At 40.8% G+C, this 18,661-nt stretch overlaps 1 protein-coding gene across 1 annotated transcript in view; it reads left to right on the top strand.

The window, feature by feature from the left end:
- cubn (cubilin (intrinsic factor-cobalamin receptor)) overlaps nt 1-18,661 on the top strand; it is a gene marked incomplete at both ends in the record, with an annotated part of 135,226 nt that overhangs the window by 11,142 nt on the left and 105,423 nt on the right. The window contains 8 exons of the mRNA XM_083905494.1: nt 4,641-4,765; nt 5,045-5,237; nt 5,792-5,910; nt 6,351-6,585; nt 9,329-9,510; nt 10,607-10,769; nt 11,094-11,284; nt 17,248-17,404. Coding sequence (XP_083761620.1) covers nt 4,641-4,765; nt 5,045-5,237; nt 5,792-5,910; nt 6,351-6,585; nt 9,329-9,510; nt 10,607-10,769; nt 11,094-11,284; nt 17,248-17,404 — 1,365 coding nt within the window. The remainder of the gene's footprint in view (nt 1-4,640; nt 4,766-5,044; nt 5,238-5,791; nt 5,911-6,350; nt 6,586-9,328; nt 9,511-10,606; nt 10,770-11,093; nt 11,285-17,247; nt 17,405-18,661) is intronic.

Here is an 18,661-nt window from a genome sequence, read left to right as displayed (position 1 = left end):
CTTTTCTGTTTTTGTTGTTTCATGAAAACAAAATATACTATACTATATAGAGAAGGATCAAAGATAGACACATATTTCTAATATCAAATCAAACACTAATGAAATACATTGAAGTGTCTCTGTGGTGTAGTGTGGATGGATCAGTCTGTTACTGAATGAGCTGATGATGTGCTAACTCTCAACTCAAATCATTAGCATCACAGTCAATACTTCATACACAAAGCTGTGTCATTCAGACATGATTCAAGCACATCAGCACATGTTTGTGCTGGAGCTAGTCCCTGTATGTGACTGAACACTAGTGGCACACATTACGTAGATGAAAACTCACTCATAAGAATATAGAGCGGTGCTGGCGTCACGTCATCATCTCAGACAACTACTGTGTCTGTCCTGCTCTCTTTCAGCCGCTGAATAATCCATCTGTTTGTTGATTTTGTGACGATGAAGTCTGCTAACAAGTTAGCATAAAGATCGCTAGGTTAAAATGCTAACAGTCCACTTACCAGCAGAAGTGCTGTCTCTGTCTGTTAAATAAGAAGTTCAGCCACAGTTCACTTATTGTCCGGTTTTCTTTGCCTTCCTTTGGTCAACAAAGCTTTGATGACGACTGCTTTGATGACAATCATGCTTTAATTTCACACTGCGCATGCACGCACACACACACACACTGCACAGCTCAATAATGGCTGGAAAGCCCCCCCCCTCTCTCTGTGAGTGCATATTAATTAGCCATGTGTATTCTCCATGACAGTCAGCTGATTGGCTGAAAAAACAACAAAAGCTCTGGAATGTGAGATCGCCACACCCAAACTAGGAATGATTCTCAGCGATAAAACAACCTTAATTCAAACACAAAGTTTATGGTTTCAAGACCCACAATACTGTGGTTTGAAGCATGTAGTGGCTTCTTATAAACTTCAAGTTTTTACTACAGGTTTGAATGTGTCCGCATTTGGTGATTTTCATAGTCTAATAAAAGCGACTGCGCAAGCCGTTCGCCATAGGGTAGAACAGTAGTCTCAGACCCACGGGCCCGCGGGACGATATTTTGTGCCCCCCCCCCCACTTGATATTAATAAGTTCAATGTGCGGCCCGCAGTGGCGATAAGGAAGAGTGGGAGGGAGAGAAAAAAGCTGCAGACCGTAGCAGCTGCTGATTCAAAACAGCAGCTACTGTGAAAGAAATTTCTCTGGAGTCATCGGTGTTGAGTAAATCAAGTCTTTACTGCATGCATGGAGGAGAGACGCTGACACCAAGATGGTCTGTAATGTTCTCTGCCCTTCCTTCAGATAGCTCCAGCATATATACAGTCACATCAGAGCATCTTACTAACACAATAAAACATCAGAGTTACAACAAGAAAACACACTTTGTTTATGACCCACAAATGTTATCCTGTGCACCTCATACTGACCCCTGGGTTACAATCCCCCAGCATTTGTTCACAGCTTGACTGTTGGTAAATTGTTATCTTCAACAACATACGCTTACACTAAACCCCCTACGGGAACAAGAAAACTATTTATTTCCTACACACACACACACACACACACACACACACACCCCCCCCCCCCCCCACACACACACACACATCTATATATCACAGTCTCAGCTGTTGTCAAGTTACTATAGCAGCCTATATGTGATTATGTTTTCGCTTATACGTGCGTCCGCGCATCCTCCGCCACACTCGTAGAGCTGCAGTCTCTCCAACCGCAGGTGCCAGGGAGAAGACCTCAGTCAACACTCAGACATGGCCCGTTAGTGGGAAGTTCGAGGATAAGACTGACTGTGGGACTGCGGTAATGTGATGAAGACAGGAGCCAGGCGCAGGCTTTTAGCCAGCATGGTGTGCGGGAGTCCTGTACTGAAAATAGTAAGAAATTAGACGCCCTACTTTTCGGCAGGACGCCCTAAAGATGCCAAATTTTTTCCTCCCGTTTCCCCTGTAACCACAGAAACGATATTGTGATGACACATGCAAAAACTGCAGCCAGCACACGCCTGTCTATACCCGCTTAGAGTCTGTCCAAGATCAGTTTGGAACAATAATAAAACGATTCCAACAAGATGTGAGTACACGGTGGAACAGCACCTATTAAATGCTGGAAAGTCTCTGCGCAAAAGCGAAACTTGGCTGCAAACAGCGCAGATTATGAACTCCCCACGACAGAACTCTCTTCTCTCTCTTTGAGCAGTTATAACTAAAGAGATCAGCTGATCTGATGTATCTGTTATTCCCTTAATTACAACGCTAAAGAGTCTTCTAGATTGAGACCGGAGTGAAAACAATGAAAAGTGCACTCTTGAGAATCTGTCAAAACGTTTTACTAAGATCTACTCGGATCCCCTGTATTTCATAGTGACTGCACTCGATGCTCGTCATAAAGATCATCATTTGTATGTGTCATATATGGATGTGGGGATAAGACTAGAGAAATTATCTAGTTTGCGTTGGATACGCAGAACCTGCTTTGAGCCGCGCACAGGAGAGAGAGGAGCAGTGTGAGCAGGGGCGAAGCAGAGAAAAAAAAGGTTCAGACCTTTTTTTTTTTTAGTACTTACTTGATGCGGCCCGGCCTCACCCAGACTCTAACTCATGAGGCCCCCAGGCAAATTGAGTTTGAGAACCCTGGCGTAGCGCAAAGGCACAGACCTCCTCTGCCTTTCTATCTCATCGGCGTGTATGGCACTGTTTGCGCATGGGCAGTCAGTTTCTTGTATAGTTCAAATGTACATCAAAAAGCACAATGCTATGCTGCCTATTGATGTTACTGTACTATGTTTGTGCTGCATTTACGTTCACATTGCATTTGTGAATTGTCAATTGCCGCCCTCTCACTGTTTTAGGGTTAGTCCAGCAATTTAATGGGAGGTGTAATGATGGCTCTACAAGAGAGGCTTAAACATTTCTTAAGGCTGGCATTTGATGAAAAACGGCAGAAGGGACAGACAATGATACGTACTTTTCAAAAGGAGTGGTATAAAAAGAAAAACAGATAGAGCAACTGTACTTTATGCTGCTATAACAAGGATTGTTGTATCCACCTAAAACGTGATATGTGAGATCACACACCCACCCTGAACATGCAAAAGACACACGTGTCGAGGTGGGCGTACATCGACTTGCGCGCTTCAAGCTTGAACTCGTTAATACCGCTTGTTGGTATTGTTCTTTGTTTGTATTCTTTGTTTGTTTGTGGGTGTCCCAGCAGGTCCAAAAGAGATCCAACATTAATTTTTTTTTTTAAATAAATTCCTAATAGTCATCACGATACAGGATGAGTTCAACAGACTCATCCTGACAAAGCAAAATCTATCTCACACAAAAAGGCATTTAGATGCTCATGCTGCTTGCCTCCCTGCTGGACAGGACAAGGGTAAAAAAAGAAAGAAACGTGTGCATTATTAGGGTTACATTGTTCTTGTCAATAAATATATTTAGGGATGCACCAATAACACATTAATATTAATAATAACACAGCAAGTACACTGTGGAACAACACCTATTAAATGCTGGAAAGTCTCTTTGCACAAAAGCAAAACCCTAAGTGCAGCGCTAAAGCGTCTTCTACACAAAGATTGAGACCACAGAGTGAAAACAATGAAAAGTGTGCTCTGCTCTTAAGAGTCTGTCACCGCATTTTACTAAGATCTACTCGGATCCCCTGCACTTCATCGCGACTTTACTCGATCCTCGTCATAAAAATCATTAATTTTAAGTAGGGATAAAACTGCGTGTAGAGAAATGATCCATTATGCTTTGGATACAGAGAGCCCACTTTGAGAGGAGAAGCACAGTAGAGGCGAACGGCGCAGGAGAGGGAGAAGAGAACAGCATAGGGGCGGTGCACAGATATAAAAGGACCATTTGTCTGCACCAGATGAGGCAGATGAAGGGGCACTACCACTTTTTTCTATTCATGTTGATTTATTTTACTTTTAAATGTGACCATTGCATGGCTTGTTTTAAGATTCACTGGCCGATTACTTAATTAATATTTAACTAAATGAAAACAAGTGATATTATTTATTTTAATTTCAAGACTGTGGCTGCCGGTGGGCTGCCCGAGAGGCCCTACCACCTTAGCCATGCCGACCATGCAGGTTTTCTGGGGGAAACCCTGCATGGGAGATTGAAGGCAGAAAAAAACACAGGGCACACACACAGCAGTTTGACTGAAAAATGACTACAGTCATAACACAACTGACACAACAGTCGAGTGTCAGGAAGGGCATCGAGCATTTTCTACCAAATCAAATAATGTGGCTCATCAGCTGTGGTAGTTTAATGTTGTACATGTAAGGTATGTTCAACAATTTCAAGCATTTCCATACGGATCATCACAGCTTGGTTCTTGACTTATATTTGTCAGTCCTGATTTATGACTTGCTTTGTTCATGATGTCTTGACTTTGGAAATTAGTGTAAATACAAGACCTACGTAGAAAACAATGCTTTCCTACCTCTTTAGGGTTTAATACATACTTTTATTTTATTTAGTTTATTATATTTGATTTGATGTGTTTTCATTTTATCATAAAGTCAACTGCTTTTAATTGTGAATGTTTCTTTTTTGAGTGGTATGTGAAGTGTGGTATTCTCTTATGCTCTCTAACCCTCTCACACCCTTTAGGTTCAAACCTCCCCATATGTAGTTGCCCCCCAGGCTATACAGGCAATGGTTATGGGCCAACAGGCTGCACTGAAACCAGCAACATATGTCAGACCAATAACCCTTGTGTCAATGGACTTTGTGTGGTGAGTGGCCGTGTGTCTTTTCAGAAACTAAAATTGTTGGTGGCTATAATGACAAATTATTGCTCTAACCTTATTTGTAATCAGACGTTTTATTTATTAAAAACTTTAAAAACTATTTATTTATTTGTACAGTTGACAAGTTAAATCCTAAAACCCCATTTAAATGAGCCTTATCCTAATTTTTGTCACTATGATGTTCTCAGAAATAAGTAATTGCATATATCAGATCCCTCTGTGACAATAAATGAATGAATGACTTGTGTATTGCTGCTGGAACAGGCCACTACCTCAGCGCCTGGATACATCTGTAACTGCAACTCTGGTTGGCAAGGAGTGAACTGTGACCAGAACATTAATGAATGTGCAAGCAACCCCTGTCAAAATGGAGGAAATTGTACTGCTGTCACTAATGGATTCACATGTACTTGCACTGCCCAGTGGACTGGCCCACTCTGTCAGAACCCACAGCAAGGTATTACCAGAAAAAAAAGATAATTTATGAAAGGATTGGGAAGATGAGGGATGAGAGAGTAAGAGATGAAGTAGAGTACCAGGATGGGGGAATGTTATGGCAAAATGAAAAGGGTAGAATGGATGTATAGAGTCAAAGAGAAATTGAAATAAAGGGACTGGATGGGCTGGTTAACATTTTCCATTACCATGATTATGGATCAATTATATAATTTATATTCAGGAGCCACTAAGAAAATGCATTTCTCTTAATGGAACAGTTTTAAATTGACATGACAGTTGTGGAACTCCACCCACATGCACCCATACTCATGCTAGTATGGGTGTTGCACAGACTCTGCCTTTAACCTTCTTTGCCCCACTTTGAGGAAGATGAGATCACACACACACAGTCAGCATTACTGACTCAAGAAAGCAGAGGACACTTATGGACAGGTAGAGCAGGTGATAAACTGGTAAACAGTGTTTGGATTACAGAAGCAGTTGATGATCATAGGCTAGGGCAGAGCAAGACCGATGAGATCAAGCACTGTCATGACTTTTTGTATGTTCCAGTGTGTGGAGGTGACCTGACAGGCCCTGCAGGTTCCTTCAGTTATCCCAACACTCCAGGTCATGACGAATATGATCACCAAGTCAGTTGTGCCTGGGTTGTTCGAGTGTCCCAAAATAAGGTCAGTTGACTTCTTTCAGATCAGTTGCCTCTTACTTTGGTAAATTTCCTTTTCCTGAGACTGGCATATTTTCTCCATTCTCCATATTAATCTAGATATCAACATATTACATATAAATCTCTCCGTGTCACTATGTAGCATACTATAGTAATATGGCTATTTAATTATGTCCAAAAGTGTCATTAAGGACATTATCACCACATTGGTCTGTTGTTGCTAGTCAGCTTTACAGATCATTCAATTTGGTAGTGTCTAGTCCTAAGTTAGTTAGTTAGTTTTTGCAGAATCTGGTGTGCTGGACAGGCTGTGATGGTAAAAGTAGCTGCTGATGCATTGAAAACGAGCCAAAAGTGAAAGAGGAATAGGCAGTCTTTGGCACTGATGGGTGTGAGGCAGATTGAGAGTGATGCTAAGTAATGTTTGTGCTGTCTCTTCTTTAGATTGTCCGGATCACCTTTCCTTACTTTGATCTGGAGAACAGCGCCAACTGCAACTATGACTTCCTTCAGATTCATGATGGGGACAGTGCTTCTGCTCACATAATGGGAAAATACTGTGGCCAAAATAACCCCACAGACCTCAATAGTTCCCACAATGCCCTGTATTTCTGGTTTCGCTCTGACCATTCCATCAATGCAGGAGGCTTCACAGTTACTTGGGAAGCTATGGAACCAGGTAGAGCTGTTTCCTTTGTATTACATCTTATATTAAATTTCTGTTTTAAGCTTGAAGTAAATAAACCCCTAAACCAGGTTTTCAGGTTAAAACTAGTGTATACGGTTATCTAGTCATATTATCCAGTGATCCAGGTCCAACTCATGGTAGTTTGAGTTGTATTTTAATTACGTATTTTGTGTTAACCCATTGACGGCGGGAAAGCATTGCCGCATTTCTACTCTGCTGCTACAACGAACGGCTGTGATTTAAACATTTAGGCTCCCTCCCAATAAAATTTGCGAAAATATATTATAACGAAAATGTTCCTCGGCAGATCTCGCCATCTTTGTTGAAAAATATCAGCAGACTCACTAAATTCGCAAAGCATCATGGGTAATTTCATCGTCCACTTCTTTTTAAGCCCGCATCAGAGCTCACTACATTTCGAGGGTTGATTATCAGGGGAAAATCGCATTTCCCCTTGCTCCCTCATACACATGAACACGCAACATTTCCAGTCCAAGACACAGTGGAAACTGGCACCGCGTTCACTACTCTACAACGCCGTCAAGCTGAAGAAGGAGTCCTACCGGGTCTTTTTGGCTTGTGGGATTCCAGAAACAGTTGATGCAACGTGGCAAAAACTCGGGCGTAGGAGGGGTTTGGTGAGGCCATCGAGAACGACTACTGGACGGCTTCGAGGAGGTTCTGGTCGGTGATTCGGCGAGGAGGAGGAGGAAGCAGTGCAACATCAACAATGTGTACAGATGGGGTGCTGCTGACCTCAAACATCTCTTCAATCCCACTGACACGGCTTCCAATTAGGAGTGGGCTGTCCTATCTCTCTATGACGTTGCCGAGGTGGTTAAAAAGCTACTTAGTGGCAGGGCCCCAGGGGTGGATGAGATCCGCCTGGAGTTCCTGAAGGCTCTGGATGTTGTAAGACTGTCTTGGTTGATGCGTTTCTGCAACATCACGTGGACGTCGGGGACAGTGCCTCTGGATTGGCAGACCGGGGTGGTGGTCCCTCTTTTTAAGAAGGGGTACCAGAGGTTGTGTCCCAACTATAGGGGTGTCACACTCCCCAGCCTCCCGGGTAAGACCTTTTCGGGGGTCCTGGAGAAGAGAGTCCGTCGGATAGTTGAACCTTGGATCCAGGAGGAACAGGGTGGTTTTCATACTGGTCATGGAACGATGGATAAGCTCTATACTCTTGGCAGGGTCCCTTGGGGACTCCTATGGGGAATGCTCCGGGAGTATGAGGTTCCGGAACCCTTGGTAAGGGCCATTCGGTCCCTGTACGACCGGTGCCAGAACTTGGTCCGCATTGCCAGCAGACTCTGCATCGGTCTGTCTTGAGGAGCTGAGCCAAAAGGCAAAGCTCTCTATTTAACGGTCGATCTACGCTCCTATCCTCACCTATCGTAACGAGCTGTGGGTAGTGACTGAAAGAACGAGATCGCGGATACAATCGGCCGAAATGGGTTTCCTCCACAGGGTGTCAGCTCGGTCATCCGGGAGAGGCTCAGAGTGAAACCGCTGCTCCTCCGCATTGAGATAAGCCAGATGAGGTGGCTCGGGCACCTTGTTAGGATGCCTCCTGGACGCCTCCCTGGTGAGGTGCTCCGGGCATGTCCCACTGGGAGAAGGCCCCGGGGAAGACCCAGGACTCGCTGGAGAGACAATGTCTCTCGATTGGTCTGGGAACGCCTCAAGATTCCCCCGGAAGTGCTGGACGAAGTGGCCGAAGTGGCTGTAGTCTGGGATTCTCTGCTCAGGCTACTAACCCCTCGAACCCGACCTCGGATAAGCGGTAGAAGATGGATGGATGGGTTTTAAACTTGGAAGCAAAGAGGACTGATTTATAAGCAAAATGGTCGTATGTTTTTACTTACAAACATTATTTTTGATTGAATTTGAAGAAATATGTTCTCTCATTTTTTTTTAAATTGCAAACTTCTCTTTTGATCTAAAAAAAAAAAATTTGATTGCCACTTACTGTTTTTTGGTCTCAAATCTCTTTTTTGTTTCAAATCTATTCTATTTGATTGAATAATAAAGGAACAAAATCTCTCCATACACTTCTCTTTCTGCCGGATGGCACAGCAGAGAAGTATAAATCAGCGGAATTGAGCACGAGCTGGAGAGGAAGTAGTAAAATAAAATGGTTTATTCGGTCGGTAGAAATTCTGCTCCTTTTACATTTAAAGTGTATTTCTGTGCGAGAAGAACCCCCAAAAAACCTAGTCTCGCAACTCAAGCTGTGCAGCCGTGTGGAAGCGGGCGGATGTGAGACACAAGCAGTGTAACTTGCCAGAGCTGTGCGAATCAGAGCACAGCGCGTCCATTCTGACCAGCAACAGTGAATACTATTTTCTGATTGGCTGATAGGTCACTTATTCAAGACAGCTGCATGTATGAACTGCTACTTATTTATGTGCGGTGACTTTTATCACTTATCAGCGTGAGATATGTCATGTGTGAGTGTGAACATACTGATAACTCCTTTCAAAATCAGACATTGGGCATCTAGTATTTTAGATGGAAAAACGTATACGTTCTCGTCACAATTTAGTCATTTTTATCCTTAATAGTTGTAGAGTAGTTTTAGTTGATAAAACATAGTTATATTTTATTAGCAGAAGATAAAGGATTGGAAGGATTTTTTTGTGTGGTTCATGAATGCATACTATGTTAGCTCATAGAAATCTCATGTGAAAATGTGAAATAATCATTTTCTAAAATCTCCTTGTCATCTTAGTGTGTGGAGGTGTATTGACTGCTCCATATGGCAACATTAACTCACCTGGTTACCCTGGAAACTACCCACCTAACAGGAACTGCTACTGGACAGTGACGGTGGAGCCCGGCTTGCTCATTACCTTTGCATTTGGAACTCTCAGTCTGGAGCAACACCCTGACTGCAACTTTGACTTCTTAGAGGTGAGAGATTGTGCCATATTTGTTACATACATTATTGCCAGTCAGCAAAAATGACTGAGAATTAGATAAAGGGTTACCCTCTTTGAACCCCACATCTGCAGTAATAAGTATATATTACTGAATAATGTTCATGGTAACTTTGGTATCTTGTTATGTATTGGTGTTAAACATTCCTTTTTGTGTGGTACAGTTGTATCTTATTCACTGGGCAATTTGATATGTTTTACTTAGTAATGTTGTGGAACTTTTACGGTTCTTTGCATGGAAAAGGGCATACTCTATTACAAAGGATTTTATAAGAACATAGTAATAGCATGGCTTTCTTTTACAGTACAGCTTCACTTTACTTACTGAGAAAATGGTCATGTTTTGCATAGTAATATATCATAACCTACATGGTACAAGTTTGTGCTTATTCAATGGCAAAGGGAAGGTATCTACATCTTTATTTAACATAACAGGGAAATACTTGCCTGCTTATTACCAGTGGTAATTTTCCAATAACACAATATAATATACCAGATAAATACTTAGTATTTCTGCTGTAGATTCACTGTATTTATCCATTTATCACCAGTAATTATTACCAATAACACTTCCTAATTTACTTACCCATTATTTTGGTTACTTCCTTATTACGGGTTAATACCTAGTAACACATTTCTGTTACCATATATTTACTGGGTAAATAGTTGGTAATTAGGGGACTGTAGCTCCCTGCTCATTACCCGCTTATAACCCAATAATACACCATTTACCATATAGTTAAATGGTAACATTTTGCCATAGTTTCATTGTATTTACTTTCGTATTACCATTGGTAATTACATAGTAACACTTTTGTATTACCACACATTTACCAGGTAAATACCTGGTAATTAGGGTACTGTAAAAGAAAGGGTTACCAAATTGTTTAATATACAATATGCAAGATATATTCTGCATATCAGCGATACAACATTACTGTTTTTTCTGGCACATTTACTGTGGTACGTTTGTGACCCCACTCCAATCAACAAGCTTACAACGTAAGCTAAAAAAAAACTTGTTCTAGCAGATGTTATATTCATTGCCCTTTCTTGGTCAAATTTTGTAGATCCGGGATGGTCTTCTTTCTGGTTCACCAGTTCTGGGGAAGTATTGCAGTACTGCATCGCCTCCACCGCTGCAGACCACAGGTCCAGCTGCGTGGATCCACTTCCACTCTGATTTTGCTGTCTCTGACCGAGGATTTCACATCACATATACAACATCACCAAGTAAGACCTGTGTGACCTGTGGGAATATTTGTATGACAGATGGCTTTTCTCCAGCTCATGAGTGTACAGATTGATGGCTTGTCAGCACAACTACTCTATTTCAATGTGTACAATTCACTGTTACTGTAACAACATATCCTTAATATCATTTTATGTCTATAAAAAATGTAATACAAATTTTAAACACAGCACGCAGTTTATTTACGTATACTGTATGAGACACACAAAGACACTTAATAATGAATCTTGTGACAACGTGTACTTCTTTTATAGTGTGGGTTTTGCATTAAGCTGCACAAGTAATACCATGGTTTGTGTTCTTAGGTGATCCCGGTTGTGGTGGTACATTCACTGAGAGTGAGGGCATTATCATCTCCCCCAACTGGCCCAATGACTATGCCCACAACCGCCAGTGTATCTATTTGATCAGGTTGCCAGTTGGTGAAAAACTGACCCTCAACTTTACTCACATAGACCTGGAACTTCATAGTGGATGTACTTTTGACTATGTGGAGGTAGGTTGGTTTTCACTTGCAAACATGTGGTATGTGATTTATTACATTAAAGGTCCCATATTATGCAAAATCAACTTTTTAATCATTTTAACACTTATATTTGGGACTTTGGAGGCCCTACCAGTCGCCAAAGTGTGAAAAAAGATGACTCACTCATGTTTTTGTGGTCCTCCTCAGTCTTTGTACAGGAGATAAAACACGCAATGTTGACTTCCATGTTCCTTGGGATGTCACAATGCGCTAAATTCCTGGAATTGTTGTCTCTGGTAAAACACGCGAGAGTGCTGGCTAGGGCAACGGTATCTGAATGTCCGCAAAGTCTGCAAAAAGTTCTATGGCTCCACAGTAGAGCACAGAGTCCTACACAAACTTCCAGCCTCAGAGGATTTGGCTGTCCAGTGGATGCATGTTATATATGACGGCAATGAGCCTGCAAATGATCACTTTTCCAAATGCAAACTGCTGTTAGCTCCCAGAAGCCTATATGGCTGATGTAATTTCCTGTCCCTTAAGTTCCGTTTTACTTTTCTTTTTTTTTTAAATAAATACTACTAAACAGAGCGTTCTGTTTTGGCAGAGTGATTGAACTGCTGTAGTGCTTCATTCTTATGGTATTTTGACCAAAGCATGTCACAGACATGTTCATTAGGACACCAGGGAAATAGTTTAACTAGAAATAGGGTATAATATGGAACCTTAAAGTAATGTGTGTTTCTCTCTTACATACATATATGCCTCTAACATGCATTAAGGATTTGATTGGGTCTAATCATCCGCATATCTAATCATTATTAATCATTATTAGTTTCTTATACCACTGCTATGCGGATGATATACAACTTTATCTTTTATTTCCCAACGTTATTCCACAGTCTTGGCTGAAAAATCTGCTTGTTTTCAGACATAGATGAAAGAAAGAACACCGCCTTCAGGTAAATCTCGACAAGAGTAAGGTCTTGCTCTGCCCAGCCACGGGGGTCATCACAGCACGGCTGCATGAAACTGCCGTGACTTTGTTGCCGCGACACACAATCTAGTGACGAGTGAAGCAGTTATTTTCAGTATACTGAATCATTAGAATCAGTTGAAACGGGATGTGCCATCGCCTAATCCGAGGATAGTTTTTCACTATAACTCAAGTGTACTGACTTCACCTTTCTATGGAAGCAAATGTGTCCCATTATCCAAATTAAAATGCATTAACAGAAATGCTTTTTCATTTTCAAAATGCAGCTGCATTTTGTGACTCAAAAATAACATTATTAATCAATATTCCAAACTGCATTTTCAACTTCAAGACTGCTTATTCTGTGCCTTAAAGCTCACATAGAGTGGTCCTGTTGCACATATATGTTAGTTATGGAGGTCTACTTACATACATTAACTTGTTTTAATGGTCAAAAACCTCCTAGTTGCTGTAAACGAGCCGATAGAAATCCTCTTTTCTGACAGTGTTTCCCAGCCGCGAGATTTGAGAATCAACTCTCTCACCCAGAAGACAGACTGTGCTGTGATTGGCCAGTACCCGCAAATACACCCGCTCTAAGAAGCGCAGCTCCCCCCTCTGGAATGGTGGCTGCACTGCTACTCATTATCAAAACATTGTTTTAACAAGGTTTAAAAATAGCTTCGTCACGACTCCCAGCCGCAGTCCCTTTTATGACTTTGACCCGGAGTCAGACCCAGAGTCAGAAGACACTGTCGCTCGTGAAACACCTCCACAACAGACGTTATTCTTCTTCTGCGGTTCAATGTACGCAACCGGATGTGCCCGGAGCAGGACGATCTGCTGAACCGGTGTTTACGTAACCGGACCGGGTTTTTTCATAGATCTCGCTGAGCCCGAGATTACAATAAAACACAGCGTTCTCAGCAGTGGCTGAACTGTTTGTTTAGAGCCTTCAGGGCTTCTTAAACAAGGTAAGGATGCAGACACACAAAAAAACAGCGTTAATTGGAACTTCCGGTCTAGGTCCGCTTTAATTAAAAGAAAAAGCAAACAGAAATTCTTTTTCGTTTTCATGTTCGCCCCACAAAAAGTGTCTCATAATTCAAAATGAGTTCGCAATACAGAGTGGCGCAGGATAGTGACGTCACTGGCTGCTCCCCTTGTTCTTCCAAGCATGCTGAGCATATATATATATAAAGCATAGATGTCTTATGACAGAGTGTCCAACGACAGTATTGGCCAGAAGCGCGGACGAGACACCTACCCTTCACATATCTATAGTGCTGAGCAGGTACTATGCGTGACGTCCGCCAGACTCCCGGTGCTTTATTGACCAGAGTGCCGTCACAGGAAGAGACGTCCCACACAACTGTAGATCAGTTAAAACTATGTAGCAATCCCAAAAATGTAGGTTAATATCCAACAATTACCAGGAGAAAAGTCTAAAATCTCAATATTCAAGGAGTCTGGTGTGCTTAGGGACAGCACAGCTGATTGCGACCGGCTGCATAGACGCTGCAGTTGTGTGGGTTTGTGCCACACGGAGTCTGCGCTCTGGAGAACTCCGACACAAAGATCGAGCCAAACAATAATGCCAAACGGTAGATCAGTTAAAACTACTTTAACAATCCTAAAACGTGGGTAATTGTTGTAATCTCCAACAATTACCAGGGAAATGTCTGACATAATTGTCCGTCTCAATATTTAACCGAGAAGTCTGGTCCGCAATGGTCCTCCACTTGTTTGTGTGGGTGTGTAGCAGAGCCAGAAAAAGGGGAGCGGCCAGTGACATCCTACACCACTCTATATTGCACACTCATTTTGAATTATGAGACACGTTTTACGGGGTGAACAGGAAAACGAAAAAAAAGTCTCTGTTTACTTTGTCTTTTAATTAAGGCACAGAATAACCAGTCTTGAAGTTGAAAATGAAAATTCAGTTTGGAATATTGATTCATTTTATTTATGAGTCAAAAAATGCAGCTGCATTTTGAATATGAAAAAGCATTTCTGTTAATGCATTTTAATTTTCAAATTTGACATTTCAATTTGGATTTTATTACCTTTTTGCTGGAGGATGTTTTGAAAATTAAATCTTAAATGTAATTTTAAAAAAAATCATTTTAATTAAGTCACAGAATGAGCAGTCTTGAAGTTGAAAATGAAGATGCATTTTGAAATATTGATTATTATGAAAATGCAACTACATTTTGAAAATGAAAAAGGGACACATTTGCTTCCATACGTTTCAACTTATCGGTATCATTTCTATGTCAAGAAGCTTGACCCTGAGTCTGCTACTCTAGGAGTCCCCACTAATATATCAGTTATGTTGCCGTGGTTTGGGCCAGCCAGATGTTTGGTCAGCTACTAGACCTTTTGAGTTATCTCCACTGGTCCAACTCTGAAACCTTTGGCCGGAACCTGTGTAGTGTGGAAATTTTAGATAGTATTACTGACCCTTGTCGTTGTTCCACCATATTGGATTTAATAGAAAGCTAAACTAAACTTTCACAGGTCACAAATTTTGTCCTATCTTCACGAAACTTGACATACATGATCTTTGGACCAAGCCTCACAAGAGTTACCTGAAGGATTTTCGGAAGCATTTGCCCGTTACAGCCTGACAAATTCAAAAAGGAAGTTATCTCATATATCAAGAGTGCTTTCCCGTATCACGTAGGACTCCAATATGAAGAAGGACAAGATCTGAAAAAAAATTTAAAAGATTTATGGATATCTCACAGACTTATTTACATGACCACACCAAGGCAACTGTACACCTTTGTCACTGCTCCTACAACATATAACTGTTTACTGATACATTACTGATACATTAGCAACTCTGTGTTATATATACCCTACAAATTCAATACATTTCACTGTCATGGTGTTCAAATCTAACTTGTTTCATTGTAATGATAGTGCAAAAGTTGATAGGATAGTAATATTCCAATGTTTACATCTCTAAAAGCATACAAATTAATACATTTATGCAAGATTATGTATTATTGTGTTGCTTTGCAGTGTTTAAAGACTAGCAATGCATTCTGGGTAGGCAGCGGCCATTTCACCGAAGCTGAAACTTACTATTACCCGTACAAACATTATTAAGTTGCTTTGCATTCACTGGTTAAAACAGGCATATTTATGCATCCATAGACATCCTTTCCTGTTGGGAAACATTTGAGATTACATGTTGAACCTGCGAAAAAAGAGGTTAATCTCACACTTTTAATGTTAATGCATTTATACACTAGGTGACACTGTTGTGTTACATTTCACATCTAAATACGGTTAAATAATTACAATTACTGTAGATATTGGTATGGTATACAAATATGTTCTGTGTGTCTGTAAATCGAGAAACAGCTGTTACAAGCTGCTCACATTAGTGAAATGCACCCGAGCAGGCACACTCTGCAGTTCCCCCGGAAATGCATTCTAGTTAAAAATATTTGTTCAGTACTTACTGCATGACTAGAGCTGAACACTGAAATGGACTGAAATGCAGCAGAATGGTTTGTGATGCAGCTCACCATTCGCCTTTCAACAGTGCTGTCACTACATTTTGCAGACTAACTTCAGGATTTTTAAGTAGGGCAGGATTTTTTCCTCAGGATTTTTAAGTAGGGCACATTTACTGCTCTACCACAGCAATTCATCAGTTTTTGTTGTGTTGCAGTGGTTAACCCTGTAAGACCCAAATATAGAAAAAAAACAATATATATATATATATATATATGTAAATATATATATATTACGTTTCAGATGTTGTTGTAGGAGGCATTTTTCTTTTTTTTTTAATGTTTTTTTTTACATTTATCAAATTTTTTGAGAAATATTGCAATATTGCAACATTGGGCTTAGGTGGGAGCAGAATTTTTGTATTTGTATTCATGTTGTCTGAACAACAATTCAGAACAACTAAGGGTTCATTTGCAGGGTTGATTGCTTACTTAGCCCCATAAATGTACAGTATATGACACAATAATAATCACACATTAGTCATATTTTTATGAAGTAATTTATTAAAAATAAATAAATAAACAGGATAAAACTAGTTTTTTCTAGTAACTTCTACATTCCTTTATTTCTTTTCATGTCTGACTTTCATTGGTAGTCCTAAAAACAGTTATTGTCCTCTGAAAAGCAAAGGCGAACATTACACTTGCTGCATTGTGTGTTGGTGTATCCTTTATTGCAGTGTCTGCAGTGTCCTCTCCCTTTCCCAGAACTGAATTTTCTGTTGATATCCTCTTTCTGGACAAAGACATTGAAGTGTAGGTCAGTCTGATTAAATTAACAAATTTTTTTTTTTTTAGAGATACAACTTTTAGATCAGTCAAATTTTACCAGAACACCACACAAGGGCATAATGTATATAATGTATAGTGTTCATGTATTAAGCAAATACTCAGGCAGTGGTGTTGTAGAGGGAATACAACCTGTTTGTGTTCACTGCAACAAGCCTGCTATTTTGACTATATTTGACAAAGACCCAGTGTTGTAAAATTGCAACAAAATGTGTTGTTTGTTTGTTACATATTTAATATGTAACAAACTCTAAATGAAGTTATTGTGGTATGATTAATCTATTCCGCAAAACTAAAATGTACATTCTCTAGACATTGTAATAACAACCAAAACAAATGTGAAAGACTTTTTACTTACTTGAATCTGATGAATCCAGACCAATGAAACAAAGGGATTTTTTTGGGAGGAAACCTTGAGAGGTCGTGTATGTCATGGCCATAAAGAGGGACTTATAAACAAATGTACCATCCACTAGCATTGTGAAAAAAAAAGATATAACAGATTGTTTTTTGGGATGGCTAAATGTATAATTGAAATTTTACAACAGTGGTTCTATAGCTAGATGAAACAAATGTACTAAGATCATGATGACATCTGCTACATTTGACCTGACTTGATTGTTCTGGGCTAAACAAAAAATTACAGCCTTCTTGCACTTCTTTTTCTCCTTTATCCCCTATACTTCTTTCTTTCTCAGGTTCGTGATGGCAGGATGGAGACTGATCCTCTAATTGGCAGGTACTGTGGGAACACGCTGCCTGCTCCTATTCTCTCGTCCTCCAACTCCCTGTGGATTCGCTTCAGGTCAGACAGCTCAGTGAGCCGGGCTGGTTTCAGAGCTGTCTATACTGTTGGTGAGATTTCACATAGTAATATACACACATGAAGACTTCATGTCATTTTCTCACTGAAGTAATATAACTCTCATACAGTAGAATATATAAACTGAAGTTATATTACCAAACATTTAACAGTGTTATGTTTAATATGTAACACTCTTGAATGTTTGCAACCAAGCATGTACTGTATTATATTCTAACTTAATTTTTATCTAGTTTTTATACATAGCAAAAATGAAGAAAACATTTCCTTTTTTTGAAGGATGAAGGGGAGAAAAAGAAAAAAAACATTATCAAATCATGTTTGAAATGTGGTTTTATTTGTCTAGATGCTGTGATAATCACTTTGTTGAATGATTGTTTTCAAGATACTTTTCACGAGCTTAACAATAGCTTTGCACATCCTGTCATTCTTACTTTCCCATGCATACACTTGGATTCACTGTAAGAATACAGATTATTAAGAGCATCAGCAAACATGAATTCCAAAAAAATATAAAAATTTTTGACTGTGAGCATCACCGATCACTGGTAGTTCAGGAAGTAAACAAAACCGAGTTTAACACGAAAACACTGCCGTCAACCTGACGGCTGAAAGAGGAAATACCAGCTGCCTGTCACCACTCCGCTGCTCTCTCTGGACCCAGCCTACTGCAAGAGACCAGAACCAGGTTACAAATGTCCCTCGCCCAACCGCACACTTCCCTGGATTGGCTGGGAGCCCTACCTTCCTCAGGGACTCCAGCACTGCTCCCACCTGCTGCATATGCTGCTCCCAGGTCTCACTATGAATGATGACATCATCCAAGTAGGCAGAGTGAGGCTGCAGCACCCGGTCCATGAGGCGCTGAAATGTAACTGGGGCACCGAAGAATCCAAACGGGAGAGCAACAAATTGGTACAAACCATAAGGAGTGGAGAAGGTTTTCCCTGGACTCTAGCGACAGGGGAATCTGCTGTTAGGTGTCCACCAGAGGGCAGGTTCTTGACTAGTGAGATGCCATCTTCATTTATGTAGCACTTGTGTTGTAACCCCCACCCCGTCCTAAACATAAGCGCAAGCTCGTTCGCACTGCAAGGACACACACACACACACACGCACGCACGCACGCACACACACACACACAAACACACACACACACACACACTTGTACATGCACATCCACTGGAGAGAACAGCTGTTGTCACCACGTAAGCTAACGTTACAGGTGACTGACACACACTCATCCTACAAACCAGCCTTTGAGCACCACGGACAGCGGCCGAAGCTCC

This window comes from Microchirus variegatus (genome assembly GCF_963457635.1).
Source record: "Microchirus variegatus genome assembly, chromosome: 2".
Taxonomy (NCBI): Eukaryota; Metazoa; Chordata; class Actinopteri; order Pleuronectiformes; family Soleidae; genus Microchirus; species Microchirus variegatus.
This window is presented reverse-complemented; position numbering and strand designations above follow the sequence as displayed.